Here is a 22,321-nt window from a genome sequence, read left to right as displayed (position 1 = left end):
TAGCTGGTGCTAAGCATCATAGTAACATCTACACTAACGCTATAACCCATAGTTAGTAGAACATTACTCAGACCTTCACCCAGACTCTACTGGCTTGCCCTCTTCCCAGTGTACCCTGTTGCACCTCTACCCCAGGTAAGCACCACTTTCTCCCATTGATCCACAGTCCAGTTTTGATGTTGTCACGTTCATCGTAAGCACTTCTGCAGGGGTCCGCATGGGTGTTGAGGGAACACCTACGGACTCCCGTGCGCAGCAACCTCCACTCCACTGTGACACTGTGACATTTTCAGCCACTTGTGCTACAGTAGCTCTTGGTGGGATCGGAGCAGATGGGCTAGCCCTCACTCCCCATACGGATCAGTGAGCCTTGGACACCCAGGACCCTGTAACTGGTTCACCGGTTTTCCAGGTTAGATACTAACCGCTGCCAGCATGCCATAACGAGAGATGGTATAATCCAGTCATCACAACCCCTCCCTCGTGCCCTCGTGCTTCACCAAGGAGGTGCTGTCCAGAGAATCCCCAGCGCTGACGTGTGCTGTTGTAACATCACAGGCACTACTGTTCACTTCACCCATCAGGTGCTTTTAACGTATCGACCATTTTCTTTTTAATAACTTTAACATTGCTCTGGGTCACTCCTGTACATGTGACTCTGGTTTAACCAAATTTGGCATGAGCATAATGTAGAGACATTAGCAATCAGATAATGCAATACCGTTCTGAAATAACACAAAAATGTGTCATTTATTATTCTTCTTACGTCAGTTTGGTCATGTGCAGTTATCATGTTCCCTCACGGGAGACACGGGAGGGTTTTATCAAAATTCGGTATGATGGCCTTGAATTACAGACAGTTAATGTTGCTTTGACGAAAAATGAAGAGGATCATCATAAATAAATACTGCACTGCTTTTGAATGTGGAGTACAGCACCAAACTTACGGCATTTAAACACACCTGGCAACCTAATTAGCAAGGTACAGTGATGTAAGCAGGGCAGAGCAAACAAGATCTCACACAAACAGGACAATAAAAATACTAATATAAAGAACAAAATAGCATTTATTCACTTTTTTATATTAGCTCCATATTTCTTTAGAAAACAAGATTAATATCTATAACATACACACAAACAAAGAAGAATGTGCAGATTACAAAATAATTTGTCTCTTTTCCCAGTAGGTATAATATAGTATTTGGACAGTTCCAAAAAATAAAAGCCCCTCCGTCCCTTTTTGTAAATAAACTCCCAGAGAACAGGTGTCGTCTGGGAAAGGGAGACCAGGCCACAACCATCTGAAATCCAAGGTCCATATTCAGGTTCTACAGAACAGCAGACACCATTTTTTATTTTACTTTTTCTCTCTTTTTTTACACAAATATACATGTAGCACAAGACTTCCAGCACATTACTGAATACTGAACCATACAATAGTAGATTCCATGTAACATTTCAAAATGAACAGAAATAATAAAATAAAATAAAAAATCAAGAGAAACAGCTGACGACAGCAGTTTAAAAGTCTTAATAACTTTTAAAAAGACATTAAAACGAGTCAAAACAAAAACACACCAAACAAAATAAAACAAAACATAACAAAACTGGTCTTAACAGTTTAGAGCCAACTATGTTTTGACTTGGAAAGCTCAGGTTTGATTTTGGGTTTGGATTTTTAAATTCTCTGATGACTTGCCAAACCTAAAACGGGTATCTTCTCATCCAGGAACGTCAGTAAAAAAAAAAAAAACATCTTTTATCAGTATCTTGGATTCTCACAGCTAATGGCAAAAAAACTAAAAGTATGGTGAATGGTTGCTGGTATATAAAGTGTAAGTAAGCCACTGTCCACACCCATAACTGTCCCAGGCCTGCAGGACCGCCCCATTCTCTCTCCACTTTCATTGTATTTAAAAATGGCTTTTTGTGTGTGTGTGCGTGTTAGTTAAATACGTGCCCCAACTTGCATAAAGGTTGCAATAACTACAACATTAACCACATGCTGGTAACAATTTACAATTGTTTTTCTTTGCACAAGGAAAACGTGCACAAGTACAATTTTTGCACAATTTTGGTTCAGGTAAAATTCAGAAAAAGGGAAAGGAAACTTACAAAAACAACTGCTTTTGTTTAAACATTGGTTTTTTAAAGATATACAATAGATACCACTGACTGAAATTAGGATACAAAATTCTGTGTTCCTCTTAGGAAAAAACTGATTTGATCATGTAAATTGTACACTCATAATAATAAAGTGCTGATTCAAAAGATGGTTTTATCATATTAGCATGTGATAAACACCTTTCCAAATTTTGGGCATCTAAAATTAAGGCCTGTTTCCTTTTTAACGTGGTAGTCAAAGTGTAACAATGAGTACCTAAACAGTCTTCATAAGTTCAGAGAGGTACAGCATTGATTATATTCGCAATGTCTCCAGTCCTGATCATGGAGAGTGTAGCTCTCCACAAACACGCCTGGTTTACAGCAGTGATTCTTATGCCCATCCTCAGTTCCCACAGGCCAGTCCACAGTTTTGCTCTCACCCAGGTGTGCCTGTACCAAGTCTTTAGCAACACTCCATTCTCAGTGCAGGCACATTGGGAGGTGGGTAGAGCAAAAATGTGGACTGTGAGGTGGGTCTCCTGGACTGGATTGAGAAACACTGGTTTAGAGGGAGCAGCGGTTTTGTCAGCTTCACATAGTTGAGGTTATAGTCAGTAAATAACAGCTGTATCAGCTCCTCACAATGAAACCTCACTTTCAGACGGCTTTGCGCTGCCCCTGTATATCTCTTTTACATTTGTATAGCTATCGGGGCAAAAACGAACTACAAAAACCTTGAGGTTTTAGAATAACTAGACTTCAGCCATGAAAACCCAGATGTCTCTCTCATTTTCTAGAAAAAGGTAAATTCAGCAGACGTTCGCGTTGCTTTCTTGTTTACTGGTACATGGATGGGTCGCAATGGGCAGCAAAAACATGCGTAGAAATGTCCCAAAATCTGATCGACATCCCATGTGTTGTACAGTCTAGAGGCCTCTCCCAATCACAAAATTGGGTAAATATCAATAATATTTAACTACATAGAGATATACTATGGTAAAAAGTATAATACAAAGGTATGGCTTTCTTTCTTCCTATCTTTAATCCCTCGGTTCTTCAGATCGAGCAGAACAAGCATGGAGGGGAACCACTAATCTAGGGGCACTGAGTCCGTGCGGTGCTGATGAAGTACACGTCTGCTGATGGTGAGACAGGTGTCCTGTGTGCCAGAACTGCGGTCACATCTCAGAGCCGAGCTGAAGGAGAACATCGCAGGAGAATATCACAGGCAGACATGAGCAGGTCCCAAGCAAAGTTCTAAACTAGGTGAGCTACCAAGTGGTGGCGTGACTCCTCTCTCGAGGGTCCCCGTGTTTCGTCTGTACATCATAGTGTCAAAGACATTATTCACCATTAAAATGACAAAAACAGGGATCACAGTGACTAATCTAATATTGCAGGTCTCTTTATTACGAGCCTGAATGACCTACTCTACACAAACCATAATACCTCATCATCAAAGCTATACAAAGTTCTATGAAATGGCTTGAAATTCATCTCTCGACATCATAAGCAAGAGCCCATTCTGGTAGAGGGGCAGGAGTTCTGCTTTCCTGGCCCGACTGCCCAAACAGAGCGGCGGAGAAATCACTCGGTAGGATTAAGACAAAAATGTTTTTTTTTAGGCCAATTTCTTCAGCATAAGACAAGCAAGTGTGACACGTTCCATGGCGTGAGGATGGAGGTCATGGAGGCCTCCCCACTGATCCAAGCAAAGCCTCAGTATTTACAGAGATGTCCCATGGACTGGTGCGGGTGTAACAGGGATGACCGGGTGCCAATTATCTGCCCATCCAGGAAAACATTCCTATGACATCATTAGTAACTTTGACTATTGAGGAAATTCTCACGTTCCTGAAACCCACGGGTCGACTTGGCCGAGAGCGTAAAAGCGCACAGAAAAACAGGCAACGCCGAACAGCAGACACCTGCACTGTGAGTGTGCATTACAGGCATGACACCAGCACACACTAGTGCAGGATATGTTGGATTTTAAAGGCCGACATTTCCACCAGAGGAGCAAAAACCACACGTGAGAAGTGACACGATGCCTTGAGCTGGATCGTGATTCTGCCGTGGTGTCAGTAAACACAAGAACGAAGATCCACAGAGCCACCCTTCCCCCCAGGATCAGTGAGGAAAAGCAGCACACGTCATTAGTCCAGGAGGTGAAGTCCAGGAGTGAGATGGGCTGGTGTGGGACTGTAGTGTAGTTTGCACACGGGAACTGTGCAGAGATGCACCATGCGCAGGTCAACATACATGCTAACTACTACAGAGAAAGAAGGCCTTCGTGTATTACAAATCAGTAGTTTCATAATGTGTTGTGTATGTCGGTATAACATTGTTTATACAGAACCAAACCAGAATGATGTCACACAGTGGGTGTGGCAGGATGGGGATTCTGTACCAATGGATTGTCTGTCAGAGACGAAAAGCAAACTGAACAACAGCATTACGACTTGGACTTGTACTGCCCACCCTGGGTGGGTGAGTCCAGATCCAGCCGGACCGCACCAGTTAGGTGGAGCAGTGATAGAAACACAGCCCCTAGCATTCCCAACAGCAGGCTGGGTTTCCAGCGTGATGCCACACCCAAATAAAGACAGAACAGTGAACATAGCATTGCGTATTGATTTTGCTTATCAGTATAAAAAAATGCTTGCTTGTAAGTCTTCACACCAGAATAAGAAAAGTACTATTAACAGTTTTGAGGTGAGAATCGTGTTTAGATTTTAAAATACCTAACTTTCAAATGAATTGAATTAGGCACACATCAGGGAGTAGAAGTGTAGGAACTTACCAAAATTAGTTAATGCAAAATACCAACCACAGAGCATTAACCATTTCACATTTTCATGTTACAACCTATTCAGCTATAAATTAGACCATCGTCAGCTATATATGATCCCAAATACACAAATATACTTAGAAATACCAAAAGCAACGGCTTTTTTACACTGAATCCACGGATAAGCATCAAGAGATCAAACTCTGGCAGCTTAATGAGTCCAGTAGCCCTTTATGTGGCAAATGGAGAGAAACAGAAACAGAGAGAGAGAGAGAGAGAGAAAGAGAGAGAGATACATACAAAGTACATACAAAGATGCTTAACTGGATTCTTCACAAATCGCTGGTCTTTGGTCTCCTCTGGTGTTTTCTTACCAAAATAAAAACAATAAACAACAAACATTACAGAAACATACAAACTTCCTCCACTGACGTGGTCTCATTCAGGAGGGCGCTGTCCAAAGAGAAGAGAAGAAGAAAGCCTCTTTCCAAACCAGAACAGGAGCAGAAGTGTCTGTCTAAGGTAAAGGGTGTGTGGGACAGGAATGATGGTGGAGCAAGAACTGCCAACACCAAGACTTTCTGCGTTTTGGCAAAGAGCCTGACCATTAATCCATCATCCATCTCCTCCTGTAATTCCTTTAGAATTACAGTCACTTTAGTAGAGTAGATTCCATGTCGTTATCCATTAATATCCAAAATATCTGGCTTGATTTTTTTAAATCTGGTTTTTGGTTGTCGTTTAAAAAAAAAAAAAAAACAACAACAACAACATACACACGTTGCTTTGCACATTCATAGGTGCCAAAGCATGAAGCCAGTCGTTGCTGCCACCTATCTGTCGTCTGCCATATTTCATCGTTATGTCTTTAATAACAAAATAAGAGCTGAAGACCAAAAGAGCCACATGTTGTCTGGTTCTTGGTGCTAATAAACCCTGCCATCAAAGGACAGGTGATGAGAGGAGGGATATGTCAAAGTTCAATACCAAAAACCCTCAGAGGACTCCTTAAAAATGAAAAGAGACCGACATATCTATGTTCTTGAGACACAAAAAATAAATACGTTTTTTTTTTGTTTAAAAAGAAAGAAAAGGAAATCTTGAGAGTATTTCATCTATGCAATGGCACCCTTGAGTTGTGGGCCCAAGCCTGTAGCAGTCTGCTCTTTTAGCCAATCAGAAGACCAAACTGAGCGGTTGCTCCTCCTCCTACCATCACTGAGACAGACGCTCCAAGTGAACACCAACCAGAGCTCGTTATACCGCATGCTGCCGGTTCAATACCTGTCATCTCATTGGCTGGGCTGCAAGTCAGTGATCACACAGACAAGTGAGAGATCCAATCAAAGGCTACGGTTTTTGTGGTCCGGGTGACAAAACGACAGGAGTGGACAGACCGTCCACACTCAAGGCTGGGATGTGGATCTGATTGCTTCCATTGGAAGGGAACTATTAAAACGACAAGAACAAATGAACAAATGTCAGGAGTTCCAAAAGTTCAATTTACAGATTTTAAATCTTCATCGTTTATATTCCTCCTCTCCATCATATCCACATTTAATAATTTACACATCATATTTAAATTGTATACATACATAGAATATCACAAATTTCACTATGCAAATTCACAAACAAAAACACATACATTTACATATATATAAAGATCAATTAAACCGTATAAGATACTATGCTAACACGATACTGCTAATAAGATAATGTGCTAAGATTTGCACAAAAAAGACAATTGACTATTACTAAAAAAATTAACAAATTAAAAGCTTGAATATTGGTATTTTAACATCTATACCCCCATACTCAAATAGCTATCTATTTCTGGCCCGAGAGCTGTTTTGAAAAGTGTTTTTTTTTTAGGAATATTTTTTTTCAATCGCGCTATACGCTCTTATTTTGAAATCGCGCACCGCGATCTCAAGACGATGCCGGGGATTGCCTTTATGGCAACAACAAACAGGTAGCAGACGCACAAATGCGTTCGCCTCCCCCCCGTAACTGGTCCCTTCAGTGATTAAAAAAATTAAATGTGGCCCGTCGTCATTTCTATTTGAGTACCCCTGAACTATACTAACCCGTAAATTTGAGTGTGGATTTGATTCACTCCATGTCTCAGAACCATGTGTATCCAGCAGAGGGGGCAATATCCTTCTGTATTGGTACTACCCAGTACATCTTAATCATGTGACCCACATAATAAAAGCACAATCTTATTAAAAAGCTTATATGGAAGCTTATACTTCAGCTCGTTCTTAAAGTCATAGACATGACAGTCTAACGAAGCTATCAAACCTCTACCTCCACAATCACAGGGAACCTGCGCATTCACATTGCCTTCAAAGAACAGCCGTCTCCCCCACAGCTCACTGAATCAGGGATCCGAGAGCAAATGTGGCGCTATCTAATGATTTGCAGGGTTAGAGGCTCACTGCTGATTGGTGGGGGGGTGGTTGTGTCACGTGGATCTTCTCCACGGTGACGGAGTGGTACGCTGAGAGGCAGCAGATGGTTGGACGCGGCCTTGCTGTGAAGCTGGAAACGGTGTGAGTGGGACGGAAGTCTCACCTGGAAGGAGAGCTTGGCCGGGCTGCGCGGGGCGATGGGGCTCAGCGTGCTCCAGAAGTGGATGGTGGAGGGGAGGGGGCTCGGAGTCAGCAGTACCGGAGTCTGAGAGAGAGAGAGAGAGAGAGAGAGAGAGAGAGAGAGAGAGAGAGAGAGAGAGAGAGAGAGAGAGAGAGAGAGAGAGAGAGAGAGAGAGGGAGGGAGGGAGGGAGGGAGAGGGAGGGAGGGAGAGAGGGAGAGAGAGGGAGGGAGGGAGAGAGAGAGCGGGAGAGAGGGAGGGAGAGAAAGGGAGAGGGAGAGAGGGAGTGAGAGAGAGGGAGAGAGAGAGAGGGAGGGAGAGAGAGAGAGAGAAAGAGAGAGAGGATTGTTAAGAGAGTCAAAAGAGAATGAAAGGGAATATGAGAAAATGGAGAGCAAAAGAATAGAACATGTGAATAGAGAATGACAACAAAGCATGAGAGAAAAAGGAGAGAGAGAGAGAGAGAGAGGAAGAGAGAGTGAAAAACAAGAAAATGAGGGCAAAACCTTTTACCATCGTCCTCATATTTCTTGCCTGTGTTCTGTGATACCTGATAATAAAAATGCACTGTAACCTCTTTGGTGTGGAGTCAGAGGACTAAACAGAACTGATACACCAATGGAAAATGAAAAGGTGATCAGGAAACAAACCAAAACAAAACACTTCACAACATAACACTGCTGTCTACTCTCATGAACACACTCAAACCACTGTCATCTGCGGTCATCCAAGTATGGATATGGAGTGAGCCTTTTTAATATCAACCTACTTGGGGTCATATACAGCCAAATATAAACTCAGACTGACACCCTCACCAAACAAGATTTGTGAAGGAGAACGTCCATAGATGGGTTAATCTGGGTTCAGAAAACGGAGTTTTACTTCACCTAATTTAAAGCCCACTCAATGTGTTTTTACATGTGTCACTCCCCCGAAAGAAAGCTCTTCATGCGAGAAAAGGAGCAGAATTTCGTGAATAATCGTGTGTCATGTCAGCACCGCCCCCGCTGCTCACTTCCTGGGACTACCTCGTGGGCGGCTACCGGGACTGGGAATTCGTATGTCAGAGAACTAGAAAAGACCTCGCTGCAGACACACACTGCTAAAAATACGCCCCTCAGCTACCCCAGAGCTCTTCAGCTCACAGCGCAGAATAGCGGACAACCCTCGCAAAAAAAGAGAAGAATGCTGGCGTGAAGCAGCACAAACCGCCAGAGAGCCACGTTTCAAATGCTGGTCGTCAACAGCGTGTCACAAACTGAACGGCGAAGGCAATTTTCTACCTACGTAAACCTCGTTTCAAATCTGCCTCAACATTTTAGCTTGGTATTTTTAGATAGACTTTAAGATCTTTTTTTAACGTAGAAACTACCCCCCCCCCCCAACCCCTTTTCTATCACAGGGAAATGTAATGTCAATCTAGGCATGTACAACAGCTTAATGGGGCAAACCGTATGTGAGGGTGAGCACATCATAGCTTCGTGAGGGTACTGCTATGCTTGAGGACAGTGACATGTGAGAGTCCCTGATTGATCTTGCTCGAAAATTCCTGACCTATACTTTGATCTTCATCCAGGAACCCCCCACCAACCCATGCAGGTCAGAGCAGGTTCGGTTCACAGCTGTGTTCACGTGGGCGGTGCTTGCTACCATCATAGATCAGGTGAGAAATACGGCCTCTCTCTAAACACAAATCCAATTTTGTCACTTGTGTTCTGCTACTCACATCCTCTGTACATACAAGCTGAACTACCCCTTCAACTCACAGGTGAGTTCACCCTGTATCCAAACATCCACGCCTGTGGGCACGTTTTGTCGGGCAGAAAGGTTACACTCACCAGGGCGTGTGAGGTGATGACAGTGGGGGTGAGAGCGTTGGTGCTGGACGCCGGTGCCAGAAGGCTGTTGACCGCTGCGTTGACCTTATCCAGCGACAGGCCGGGGGGCAGCTGGGTGGGGGAGGAGGGCAGGTGTGTGGGGGAGGAGGGCAACTCCAGCACCCGGGGCTTCTTGGATTTGGGTGGCAGGGACTCCTGTGTTGAGGCTGGCTGAGACGTGGCAGGGGCAGTCGGCTGTTCTGCTGGGTCATAAAGAGAGAGGTATACCTCTACATCAACAATCTGTTTTTTTCTCTTACAAAAGCTTCGTAAATGCTTCAGAGACACTTTTCTGGGCCTACGTTTCTCGAGAGAACCAGAGCACAAAAAGCGCCATACGGCACCTGGTTGGACGGCTCTACGTTCACGTCATCCAGTGAAATGTACGTCTTTCAGAATACAAAACATCACATTGGTATTGCACTCAAAGTACCACAATCCACTTGGGCATGACTGCTTAAAGAGTATTTACAATGGTCTTCCCCATTCACACTTGCAGTAGCAGAGCGTGTTTGTCCCTCTAAAGCCACCCGCCAGCTCTCCAACGTAAACGTGAGTGCACCTGGGCTGGAGTGTCAGGGTTAAAGTGCGGAGAAACGGGCCGACTTTTCACAAGCCCCGAATAGAGCGCTGAAGTGACACGAGTACAGAGCATTGGACACAATGCCCATTGGACACAATGGCAGCCTTTTCAAGACCTTTCAGCTCTTTCTACTGCAGTAAAGACCTGCAGTAGAGCTGCTTTATACGTTTCAGGTTACAGTGGTGAACAATCATTTACAGCAGATGCACTTGTCCAGAGCGACACAGCGCACATAGGCCAATGGCAGGAATACAGTCAGCCTGAAGCCCTGGCTTGTGAGGACAAGATGACAGTAAACTACTAATTGTTCTGTTTTATAAATATTTAAGTTATGTGCATATTTAAGTGACCGTGAAGAGTCTCAGTCTTCTCGTTTTACTCTACAGCTTCTGTGTGGCTTAGACACATAGTAATAGTGCTTATTGTATGAGTGAGAGAACCTCATAACGACCATATCACTGAAAAGACAAAAGCAGCTAGAACTCTGGTTGTGAGGAGAAGTGTGCCGGCTGGCCCGAGTGATGTGTGAGGAACCGTTTGCAACGTACCACGTGTCTCGGGGTCATCTTTCAGCTGTCCCTTGACCATGGGCTGGACCTCTGGCTCCGTGCAGGGTGCAGGGGGGGAGTTCACAGAGTCCGGAGCATCTGGAGTGTCCAGAGTGTCCGGAACAGCTGAAACTTCTGCGTCCACCGGAGCAGACGAAGGTTGTATCTAGAGGAGAGGCCAAGGGGAACAATAAATAGGTTGCTGACACCTCACTGAATGGCTTCATCTGAAAGGGTCCTGTGTGTCACACTAACAAGAAGAGATATGGGACCGTGAGCAAATAAAACCACTGACATTTCTGTTTTTGCTTCTCTCTGTGACGCAGATAATTAAAAAACGTGGGGATCTTTCCAGATCAGAGCAGTTACGCTGAATGGTTTTGCGCATTTGAATCCAGATTTAGTTCTATGGAAGGGAGGTTGATTCTCAGTCCTCCCTCAGACACGCTGCTCCGAGGATTCACCGTTCTCCATCTGTTCACTCACGCGTCAATGGACGTCTGTGTTTCTGTAGCGATGCTGAAGCATCCTGTCCTACTCACCTCCGCTTCGCTTTTCACTTCAAGGTCCACGATATCCAGAAGCCCCTCCCCCGAGGGCAGGCCGGCCTCTTTGCCGCCCCCTACAGACGGGGGCTTTAGGACCACGAACACGGAGTGGCCCTGTGCTGGGCTGACCACGCAGTCCCCGGCGCCCACCGGCGTGAGCGGGATGAGCGGGGTGAGTGAGCCGGGGTCAGAGACGCTGGTCAGGTAGATCTGTGGAGGTTCAGCCAACCCATGGTTCTTCTGCATCTGAGCGCCCTGCGAAAGCATACGGGCCACGTCAAACCAACATCCACACGCACTCGTCCAAAACTTCACCCATCAGCGTAACTTCATCCATGGGTCCCTCAGGATGCAGCAGAAAAACCATAGTTCATACCAGACCAGAAAACAAAGAGCAGAACTCTAGATCAGAACCCAGCAGGTCCAGAGTCAGCACAGCGTGGTAGCAACACAGAAGTGACATCACTTCTTTGCAGCTCCAACACTGCGCTGGGCTGCCAAACAAGCTGTTGACAATCACAACGAAAGTAAACGAGGCCTAATGGGGCCTGTTTTAATACAACAGTATGATTCTTTGCAGCTAATATATTTTCTCACGGTTCATTAAGCAGTGGACCCACCCTGCTCCTATTTCCTCTCACTTCGGACATATGGATAACTCGCCAAGCGGACATTGTTAAATGAAGAACAGTGATCGGTAAACGTGACTCCTGGACATAGCCAAGTCACAGAACGATAGGTGGAAAACTTGACGCACAAATGTAGAAAACGTGAGCTCAAAGTGAGGTTTGCGGTTCAGATCCTCACCGTGGGAGTGGTGGCTGATCCGGAGGGCATCTGGGGGCTGAGAGAGGGCGTGGCACAGGGTGAGGGCTGCGTCACGATCACCTGCAGGCTACTGCCGTCCACTGTGGGCGGAGTCTGCATGGCCCCCTGCTGCACTTCCGTCTGACTCTGCCGCATCTAAAAGGACAAGCGCACGCGCACACAAGCACACGCGCGCACACGTTTTTGCACGCATTAGCATGGATGGAAACTCCGCTAAGGAGGCACCTATCCACTGGAAGTGTGGGGAAACTCCTCCGAGTCGAGCACCATCTCGTACCTCGAGCGAGGGTCGGTCGAGGCCGGCCGGCCTGGGCGCGCCGTCCGGGGACGGCTCCATTTTGATGGGCTTGGCCGAGTTCTTACAGGGCGTCTGCAAGGACTGGATGGTGAAGGTGGAGTAGAGGCCGGATTTCATGTAGTCGTTGCGGGAGCTGCGCTGCACGGAGCTGGGAGGGGATCGCTGGGTCTGCAGGCTTTTCGACAGGCAAGACGCCCCCACGCCTCCTGCCGGTTTGGGCTGGATGGACACGTCCGCCTTCTCCCCACTGCCAGGCCTCTGCGCCTCCTCAGGCCCTCGCAAGCCATCGGCCGAGTTGGGGTCAGGAAAGGTCACGAACTTGTAGACGAACTTCTGACCACTCACTTTCTTTATAATGTTCTGTTTTAAAAGCATGGGTACAACAGACGAAATCAAACCACTCGAGTGGACTGTCTTACCAAGAGATGATTATGAAAATATTCCTCTCAGAATCACCTTCCTGCCAAGGTCCTGCACACTGAGGGTCTCCTTTCTTAGCTACAGGACGAGTGACATAATTACACTAGATATTCCATCACCCTATAGCCACGTCTAATGTTGAGATCTCTCTTGTCCTCTCTCCCTCACACACAAAAACAATGACCTAAGCCTAGATTAAACAAGGAACTCCAGAGGAGAATCCCGACACCACCACAAAAACATGATGTCAGAGTGATGTCACGCTCACCTTGTCATAATAGTAGCGCAGCGCGCGGCTCAGCTTGTCATAGTTCATGTTGGTCTTGTTCTTGCGGAGGCCCCACAGGCGTGCCACCTCTTCAGCATCCAGGAGCTTGAACTCACCATCACCCGACGTCCAGGAGATCAGGTGTCTGTGACTCTGGTCGTCCAGCAGGTGTAGCAGGAACTGCCAGAGGGTGATGGATGGGTCCATGGCTGCATGACCACAGAGAGGGTCACCACCCGTGCAAATGCAAGACCGCAAGGAAAGCTCACCTGAACCAATTTAAAATCTAAGGAGAGCTCACCTGAACCGATTTAAAATCTAAGGAGAGCTCACCTGAACCAATTTAAAATGACAATGAGGCATATAAATAAAATTTTATCTTGTTGGTTCTTTTCATTGGAACAAGTCTGTCCAGTTGTATTGAAGACTAAAGGGGAGTAGAATCAAATTGAACAGAACCTCACAGAACTTTGCAGTCATGGCAAAGCAGGCTAAGCAAAAATGCCATCAATAAAACAGGAATGGTCTGAAAGATACTTCCTGCAAATATTACAGCTCATACTACAGATTACATTTTTTTGGTCGTATGGAACAGTAAACAAATATTCACCCACTGTACCTGAGCATTTACATGAACTTTTTTACAAACTCTGCACAAAGATATAAAGTGAATCTGCCAGAAGCAGGAATCAAACATGTTATATCCTAGTTTACCAGCTCCTGTACAGACAGACACTGACCCTAAGGACGGGTACAGCACCACTGACCCTAAGGACGGGTACAGCACCACTGACCCTAAGGACAGGACAAGGTACAGCACCTCCTCCCTTCTGAGACACAGGAGGGATGAAGCCACATTTAACAGCCTGGGTACCAGTTTCGCTCCCACTACGCTGTGATTATGCCTGTGTTATACAAACAGGACTAAGCTATAATAATGATATAAAGATTGAAAACTGGGACCAAATGGTCATTTGTAAGTGTCTGTAGCAAAGACCTCACACTTGAATGACTATACATACACTTTTAGGAAAAAAGCTCCATTTAATAAAGTTTTAATAATCAGACACAAGTGATAAGTGAGAATACTAAATGCTGAAAATACTAAATAATACCAAACAGCAATCTTATTTCACACTCGCACCATTTTACATTGTCATATTTTACTGCGTAAGACATTTAAACAATGAAAGTAACTGTCTAAAAAGTATGTTAGCCTCTGTGGTAATGGCCCTTTGAAACGTGTAATTGGAGTCAGGTGTGGCAATCAATTCATGCGTGGGTCAGAGGACCTCAGAAGGAAGGCTCATAAGAACGGGGAAGATTTCTGAAGACCCTGGCCTCCATCACATCTCCAGACAGACGGACAGGTTTCAGTGGGAAGGCTTCTAGCAGGAATTCTGGTCTCTACAGGAGTGGGCGTCCCACAAGGTTCTCAGCAAGGCCGTGCTGCACAAGCCATAACAACCAGTACAGAATGGCATGGTAACGGCTAAATATCTGCAAGCTGCTCATTCATTGGATAGTGTCTGTGTTAATGTAGGTCTCACGTGGGCAAAAAAAACCCGAAACACGTGTGCTGTTCATGGGAGAAAGAACTGACTACCCATCTGTAGTTCTGGAGGTTAGTTACTGGAAAAGCTGAACCGTTTGGTCAGCTTACACACGTTTTATATTTGGAGAAAACATACACGGCACACCAAAACCTCACACCAGCTCTGAATAACGACGGCCGGAGTATAACGGCCTGGGGTCGTTTTCGTCTCTGTAAGTCTGCACAGTGTCCAAGCACCAATGAATGCAGGAAAAGAATCAGGACATGGTGTGTGAGCTAAACTCATTTGAGGGTTACGCAGCATGAGAACAACTGAAAGGTGAGAATGGACTCTGTGGTCAAACTGAATGACCAAAAGAACTCAGAACAGACACAGCATGTACGCGTTACATCCCAGTACATGTATGTGACCAGGTTTGTGTAGAAGAACAGTCCAAATTCCTCATCTGCAGCACAGAACTGATGACTTAAATAATTAGAAGGTTAAATATTTTAGTTTTGATTACGACCTAGATGAACATCATGTTTCTGGAACCATAGACACACAAGTCCCAAATATTTTCCTCAGAAATGTAGAGCCAAGGTACACACTGTGAAAACTCCAGTGACTGGTCACACAGATATCGACAGTGATCAGGGAACCTGCAGAACCTGTCTGATTATACCAGCTTTCCCACTGCTCAACTGTCGTGCCTCACATCCACTTATCAACAAGCGATTGGATTGGACTGGATTTTTTGCATTCCTTCAATTAGAACAAAGCATTAGGAGAGGTTGAAAGTGAAGGGTCATGGTAGCAGGATTGGAACGTACTGTAAAGAGAAACATCATGTGGTTTGACCTAATGGAGGCACACCAATGGGAAAAACACCTTCCCCTTCTGTGGCGAACAGAGCCACAGTGCACTGACCTATTCAGACATCACAGCTCACGTGACCAGATGCAAGCTACGTAACCCCTGTAGAAGGACGTGCGCCAGATACATGTGTTAATATGCAGAGCTGAATATGAAGAGCTACACCATTGTGGGGTGTTTGCATGTGCGACAGAAGAACCTGTTTCAAGGTATCGGCCTCATGAAACACGCATTCATTCCTCAATAGGTCTTTAATATGGGCTCACTATGAAGGGAAGTATAATCAACCAACACTTAACCGCTTTATTCGGCATCATGAAAGACCACTGTGGGAATTCAGGTTGTTTTTTGTGGGTTTTTTTTTTTTTTACCAATTTGCCAGTGATGACTTTGGCCAGTACTCTCGACAGCCATCAGGCCGAAGGAAATGGAAGGATTGAACACAGTAGGAGACTGAAAGAAGTAGACGTGTGAGAATGCAAATTAACCTCATTACCATTTCCCCCTCCAATTACATAACGCCTATGAAACACCTTAGAAACTATCACCATGGTAAAAGCATTTAAGCAACAGTTACTAGGGAATGGAGATTGTTTTCAGGCCCCTCTTAAATCTCTTGAAGCGTGTCAGCAGTACTTTGAATGGCTGGCTGGCAACATGATTAAAAGAACTGGTGCAATTTACACACTGAACACAACAGTAATTAATTAATTAGTTTGTTAAAATGCACCGATTGCCTGAGTCAGTTTGCTGATAACTCAGCAAAAATATCTTAATATGTGCTTCAAACATCTCTTTGTGGCAAAGTAAAAGTAGCAAAGTACATGACTGGCCAAATTTTACAATCGACATGCTGACAAGTTAGAGACATGCTATGCTATCATAGTGCACAGATGTTCATTAGGCCTAATGCTTTACCTGGAATTAATCACTGAGCACACTATTATTTGTAACTAACTATTAAGCTACCTAAAAATATAAAATATTACAAAGTAATTACATTACAAATGAAATGTGTTGTGCACTTTATTGTTCTACATATTGAATATTGGTTTTTGCATCATCTGCAACTATAGACTACCACTAAGATTAGGGTTTCATTAGGGTTTGTACCTGAAAACTGTTAAACAGCTATGCAACAGACTCTCTCTCTCTTTCTCTCCATTTACAGAGCATAAGAGCACCACATTACAGAGAGAGTCTGTTATTTTCACACAAACACTCAGCCCACTGGGGAAGTAATGATATAGTTTCATGTCGTATCATATCCAGTGCCTTATATCAAACGATACACGAGGGCAACCGAACGATACATTTTTATTTTTAAAACTTGCACATCTCATTCTTTATGTAAATCACTCTTCATCCCATTGGTCCATCCCCATTTTGCCGGTGTGCATTCGCCAGGCGGGAAGATTCGACGCTTACATTAGTTCCACTGAAAATGTTGATGGAATTATGATACAAACATATCTTATTGAATTGAGCCTTGGAGTTTGTGAATTGTTATGTCCCTATGTAGAGCCTGTCTGAGCTTGCAAACACTCAAACGTAATGTCAGTTCAACATAATCTGACACTAGTTCAGTGACTTCATGACCTGGTTGTACTATTAGGTCATATTTGATCGATGTACAATGACATGCACACATTTATAGCCCACTACCAATGACAATAATACATGACAATAATGCTAGGAAAGGTAGAACGATTAACCACAGATGAATTTACATTTACAAGTTTACAAAATGTATCAATCCATCCAAAAAAATATTACATGTACCTTCACCTCACACACCCAATGGCAAAGTTTGGACAAACGCATGTCTCTATCTGCAACCACACAAGTCAAAAGCTAGTTCGCAATTGATCAATCCATGGTAAAGAATGTTTCTTAGATTCCCATCATGAGGGAGGATGCTTTCTGTGTTATTACTGCCTAATGCCCAGGACTGGTCTCAGCCTCACTGTCTAGCCAACAGCTGCCTTGGTACAATGCAGAGCTAGGCAGGGTTGAGAAAGGACCAGTATAGATCTGTTTGCTCCTGTCAGGTCTGACTGGCTCAGGAGGATGAAGAGAGGACTGTGATCTTTAATACTCAATTTTCTTTGGTCCTCCAGAGCCAAGGCCCGATATGATACGTTGAGTGAACAAGCCAAATCCACATGATTGTTGCTTTCTTTATGTGTAAGTGGGACATATGTCGTCAGATAAGACATTTATGCAACAAAAACAATAAGAAACGCTGAACAATAACTCCACCCAAATGAGCTCAACAAATTTAGCCTGATCGTCTATTCTTTATCATCTACCCATACATCATACACTTGCTTACTGTACCTTTAAATTGCAAAGCCACATTCCACAAAGACACAGAGCTCATTTGTGTACAGCTCCAGATATTGAAGAGTGCTCACAATAACTATCATCAACGACAAATCTATACCTGAAGGCCTTCCTGTCCCTTTGGATCGGGCTGCAATCTTAAGGTTAATGAATGAAGCAACACTCGAAGAATATGCATACAGAAAGAGCGAGAAAGAACGTCTAACTGATGCTTTAAACGCTGACACAGGAATAACAGCACTGCGGCGTTACAGGCGGTCCAAACGGACTGTCAGTGTGAAGCAGGTTAAACATGCATCCATCACTTACACCATATACCAAGACTGCACAGAAACTCTTAAGAGTCGTGGCACCGTTGTATCCCGCACAGTTTTATTCACCATTTACGTGGTGATTTTAAACTTATCGCCTAAGTTTGCTCTTTTTTACGGGCGGTTTGAATGTAATACAGATACAAACGAGATGAAGACTTTAAGTCGAACTATGGTACAGCGACATCGTTAACTAAAGGACACCGGTTGTAACCCACATGCTGAACAGTTTAACACAGACCAAAACGAAATAACACCCAAGAGCAGCATCTAAATTCTGCATTTTAGTGGCAGGTAAGGCACATGGGGCAGTTAAAATACTGCCCTCCATTCAAGTGACACTGGTGGGCTGCCAACCATGTTGCCAACCAACTGCAGTAACATGAAGGCATGAGATCCTGCATCTAGACTTCCACAACATGAGATCCTGCATTTAGACGTCCACAACATGGGATCCTGCATCTAGACTTCCACAACATGGGATCCTGCATCTAGACTTCCACAACGTGGGATCCTGCATCTAGACTTCCACAACGTGGGATCCTGCATCTAGACGTCCACAACGTGGGATCATGCATCTAGACGTCCACAACGTGGCTTCTCTTCTCCAGGGTGAGCGGCCGCTATGCACACAGCCGGCTGTCAAGTCTCCAACAGGTAGGGGGAATTTGAGCTCCGCGCACACAGGCGAGCTGTGCGAGAAGACCAGTGAGAACCGAGACGTGCAGGGGCTTCAGGCGTTACTAAAAAACTACAGCAAACTCAATAAGCAACGTTTGTTTTGACTTAACCCACATCACTCCACCCGTCGACGTGCAAGAAACCCCATCAAAACTCACCACTTATCAGGGGGTTGGTATCCATGTCTCGTGTCCTTTATTTTACCATCAAGTTAAGCCACGTCCGCATATCTTTATCCAAAAGATGTCAGAAAGTCGGTTCCCCTGACGAACGAAGGCGGACAGTAATGCAGGTGGATATAATTGTATTTTAGGGTTATATAACAGTGGTGTAACGATAAGAAACGCATCTGTGCCTCCATGTTAGCTGGCTGACATCGCTCCGGCTGCGGCTGCAGTGTTGTTAGCCAGCTAGCCGTTAGCTAACGCACTATTGTCTCGTAAAAGTAAAGCCTCTTTCTTGGCAAAAAAAAAGAATTACAACAGCAACGAAATAATCCGCTTTTATTTCGAGACAGGCGAGTATATAAAACCTTGAATCCCAAATAGGAATAGCAACGATGGCAGGGAAAGCAAGTTAAATTGTCTAAAAAAAACCCCAAAACAAAAGCAAAACCCAAGAGCTGTTCCCCGGAGGTTCTCCACTCTACTCGCTGGAGGTAATGCTGAACCCGGGCCACACTCGGACTTCATCCAGGTCCAGAGTACAGAAAGTCCTCTCGTTTCCGACCATTCCTACAAAGTGGCTCGACGGACTTGTAGTACCATAATAAACCGAGGTGGATGAAGAAACGAGCCTGAGGAAGATCTGACAACACGCCGACCCACAAAAGCCTTCTGCTCTGCTTTCTCTTTGCTTCCTGTTCCTACACACGTCTTCACTACTTTGGTATTTCATGGTCCACATTTGCTCCCCCCCGGGCTTGTTGAGGTCACCATACACATGACGTTGGTCGGATCTACAGCAAAATGAGTGAAATTAATAAAAATGTCAAGCACGTTATCATGCATCTGAAACACGAGTTAGAGGCAAACGTTGCCGAGGAGGATTGCAAAAAACAATCGGGCGCAGACACGGTTGTTTTATCATTTTTTGCGATATTTCACGTATTGTGCATGCCAAGGGCAATCCACAGGTAGTCGCATTATCACGTGTCCTTAAAATGGGAGCCGAGCAGTGAAGAAAGTTATTTCACAAACCGCATTTGACGCCTAGTGCTTTAGCTGTGATGCGCCGTGGGGAAAAAACTTTGTTAAACTATGCATTTATTTATTTATAACATCTGCAACAGTATTCAGTGACTTTGGTGCGGCTCAAGAAAACACCAAGCCTTTTGATGTGCTTATCTCGTGGCTAAATGTTCATGGTGTAGGGAACGGAAAAAACCTAAAGGTATTAATTGCCATCAGGACATTTGGTTCGCTCAGTTCCGGTTCTGATCATGAAGAAAACCACACCATATTAGATGAGTGATGCGCTTGCTTATGCCATGAGTCCATTTGTGGCAGTGCGTCTTTATACAAAGAAAAATGCATCTATTTCAGGAAGCAGGTCTTACACTGCTGCCACAATTCAACATCCAGTTTCCATGGCAACTACTTACTAGCGTGACAAGAGTATCCGTCAGAGCAACTGAGATTTAAGCACTGGTTTCCTTTATCAACTACCTAATCAAAAGTACACTTAATTGTCAATTATTATGCTCTCATTTACCAACAGTAACTTGTACCCAACATAGCATTTTTTGCTTCATCGCAAAAAATGTTTTATTAAACGTTTGTTTAAATTTTTTGTTTAATAAAATCACTGGACAGTCAAAAGCAAGACATTTCAGTGTTTATCCAAACACCATCGGTTAGGTGACGAAGTAACTGTAGCGAAAAACATACACAAAGAAATCACACGATAAGCACACGAGTTATTAAAATTGACATTTTTTTTTCACACCCCATTCTTTGCCAAACTTTGCGATTTCTATACAAGTTCATAAGATGTCCAGGTTTAATAAAGTCACTGGACAATAAAACATTTGTCAAGTAATGTATTAAATATTACAACATGAATTAATACAGCATAAAATACAACAAATATTTACCTGGATAGATTGAATCCAGAGATGCTAACTCTCGATAACTTTACATACAGTTCTGGGAATGTTTTTTTTTGTTTGTTTGTTTGTTTAAATGTAAACAGCATCAGATCTGATTGGTTCATGAAATTAGAACAAATGTTGATTAACCCTCTGCAAGTATTCTAACTGAAACCAAAGAAATAATATAGCAAAGCTGTTGAAGAAAAGTACGCATTGGTGATAAAATGCCAGTGAAACACGAGTGCCAAAAAAGGAACAACATCAGGAGGCCTGATCATTAGTGAGGAGGCATGAGTCACTTTTACAAGAAGAAATTAGTCACAGTCTTAGGCATTAGTGTTCACGGTCACTACCAAAAAATCATTACAGAACTTAGTTGTTTAAAATTTTGATGCACTTTAATGAAATATATTTTGCAACACAACAGTGTAACTTGTTAGGAAGTACCAATGAACTACACAATGGTTACACTATATAAAATTCAGTCCCAACCCAATCATACAGCATGTCTCAAAAATATAAGTGTCCCCCAGGAATGCAGCCCAGAATTCAATCTGTACTTAAAACATCTCTCTCCTTTGGGTCTCAGGAAGATCTTTCAGACCTTGTAGTTCCCTTAAACCCTGTAAGGGAAAAAACAGCATTAATTACTTGAAATGTTTAATCTGTTGAGTCTGATTTATTTAATCAGCCAGCAAAAGAAACTAAATTAATCCAAACACAGGTAAAATTACTACCTCCAAAACCATGCGAATATTTGCTTTGATCTTCGCTGCATCTTTAGAAAGGACCTCGGTATATCTGCAATAGCCAAATAAGATCACCTCAGATGGACAGGGGGAAACTCCGATTCAGTAAAACAATCCTAATTATTTTAATTGATCTCTTACTCTGTAAGCTGGTTGGTCTTCTTCTCTATGAATGTCAGTGCTTCAGAATGTGTGAGCTCAACAAAAAATCCATATCCCACAGCAACAAAGATTTTGGATGTATCAGGTCTGAAATGGAATAAATATTTAAAAATTTAATGACAACTCAGTCTGGCAGAGAGATATAAAAATATATATGAAAGAAAACAACATACACATGAGCTTGAACATAGAAATTACAGCCAAGATCAACATCCGTCTTTAGTTCTTTGCTACCTGCTTCCTGACAGGAGTAAAGGATAAAGAGTCAACTCCAAAACACAAGTTATACATCATACGTAACTTTGGTGAGATCGTTAGGGTAGAGACAATATGGGTGCTGTTTACCTGAATACTTTTAATTGTATTCTTGAGTTGAAGGTACTGTGCAATTTTTTCATACACACCATCTCTTTGCTCCAGAACTCTCCTGGTAATAGATGAAATCATCAAATAAAGATTGAAAAGTTCCACACTGCTCGTTTTAAGCTGTAACACTGTACTGTCACCGTGTACTTACTGTAGATCTCGCTTCAACACGTCATTGATAAAATGTTCATATTCCAGGACTTTTGCATCAATTCTAGGCTCACCAGACGTCATTGCGCAAAGCAGTTTCAATCGTAGTTCACATTCATGCGCTAATTCTTAACAGATATCAGATGATCTACCAAAGAACCAGTGCCGAGGTACCAGTACTGCACGGTCTCTC

General features: G+C 43.7%; 2 protein-coding genes across 4 annotated transcripts; both read right to left on the bottom strand.

Annotated features, from left to right (window-relative positions):
* Positions 1-1,049: 1,049 nt before the first annotated feature.
* Positions 1,050-20,759, bottom strand: elk1 (ETS transcription factor ELK1). Of its 3 annotated transcripts, none has more exons than XM_077004052.1 (10): positions 20,705-20,759; positions 18,768-19,567; positions 12,861-13,069; positions 12,152-12,532; positions 11,854-12,009; positions 11,041-11,301; positions 10,499-10,664; positions 9,329-9,570; positions 7,475-7,576; positions 1,050-6,346 (listed from the first exon to the last, which is right to left on the bottom strand). In XM_077004052.1, exons 2-10 carry the CDS (start codon positions 18,790-18,792, stop codon positions 6,248-6,250), a joined length of 1,641 nt encoding a protein of 546 aa, XP_076860167.1. In that variant the 5' UTR covers positions 18,793-19,567; positions 20,705-20,759; the 3' UTR covers positions 1,050-6,247. The 3 variants fall into 3 exon arrangements, with proteins under 3 accessions (XP_076860167.1, XP_076860170.1, XP_076860169.1); XM_077004055.1 differs by having other exon boundaries at positions 9,329-9,567; XM_077004054.1 differs by lacking the exon at positions 20,705-20,759 and having other exon boundaries at positions 18,768-19,835.
* Positions 20,749-22,251, bottom strand: uxt (ubiquitously-expressed, prefoldin-like chaperone). Its single transcript, XM_077004057.1, has 6 exons — positions 22,130-22,251; positions 21,958-22,039; positions 21,786-21,853; positions 21,592-21,699; positions 21,439-21,502; positions 20,749-21,324 (listed from the first exon to the last, which is right to left on the bottom strand). The coding sequence occupies exons 1-6, from the start codon at positions 22,210-22,212 to the stop codon at positions 21,262-21,264; spliced, it is 468 nt and encodes a 155-aa protein (XP_076860172.1). The 5' UTR covers positions 22,213-22,251; the 3' UTR covers positions 20,749-21,261.
* Between the last annotated feature and the right edge of the window lie 70 nt (positions 22,252-22,321).

The sequence above is a fragment of the Brachyhypopomus gauderio genome, chromosome 4, assembly GCF_052324685.1.
Source record: "Brachyhypopomus gauderio isolate BG-103 chromosome 4, BGAUD_0.2, whole genome shotgun sequence".
In the NCBI taxonomy this organism is placed as follows: domain Eukaryota; kingdom Metazoa; phylum Chordata; class Actinopteri; order Gymnotiformes; family Hypopomidae; genus Brachyhypopomus; species Brachyhypopomus gauderio.
The sequence above is the reverse complement of the archived record's forward strand: the minus strand, read 5'-3'. Positions and strand labels throughout refer to the sequence as shown.

Excerpts from the sequence above, each read along its gene's own strand:
- elk1 (XM_077004052.1), bottom strand. The coding sequence starts at position 18,792 with ATGGATACCAACCCCCTGATAAGTG. Across the intron at positions 12,010-12,151 it reads TCGACCGACCCTCGCTCGAG|ATGCGGCAGAGTCAGACGGA; the intron begins GTACGAGATGGT and ends TTGTCCTTTTAG. Across the intron at positions 11,302-11,853 it reads GATCAGCCACCACTCCCACG|GGCGCTCAGATGCAGAAGAA; the intron begins GTGAGGATCTGA and ends ATGCTTTCGCAG.
- uxt (XM_077004057.1), bottom strand. The coding sequence starts at position 22,212 with ATGACGTCTGGTGAGCCTAGAATTGATGCAAAAGTCCTGGAATATGAA. Across the intron at positions 21,700-21,785 it reads TTCTATGTTCAAGCTCATGT|ACCTGATACATCCAAAATCT; the intron begins GTATGTTGTTTT and ends ATTCCATTTCAG. Across the intron at positions 21,503-21,591 it reads AAGACCAACCAGCTTACAGA|ATATACCGAGGTCCTTTCTA; the intron begins GTAAGAGATCAA and ends TGGCTATTGCAG.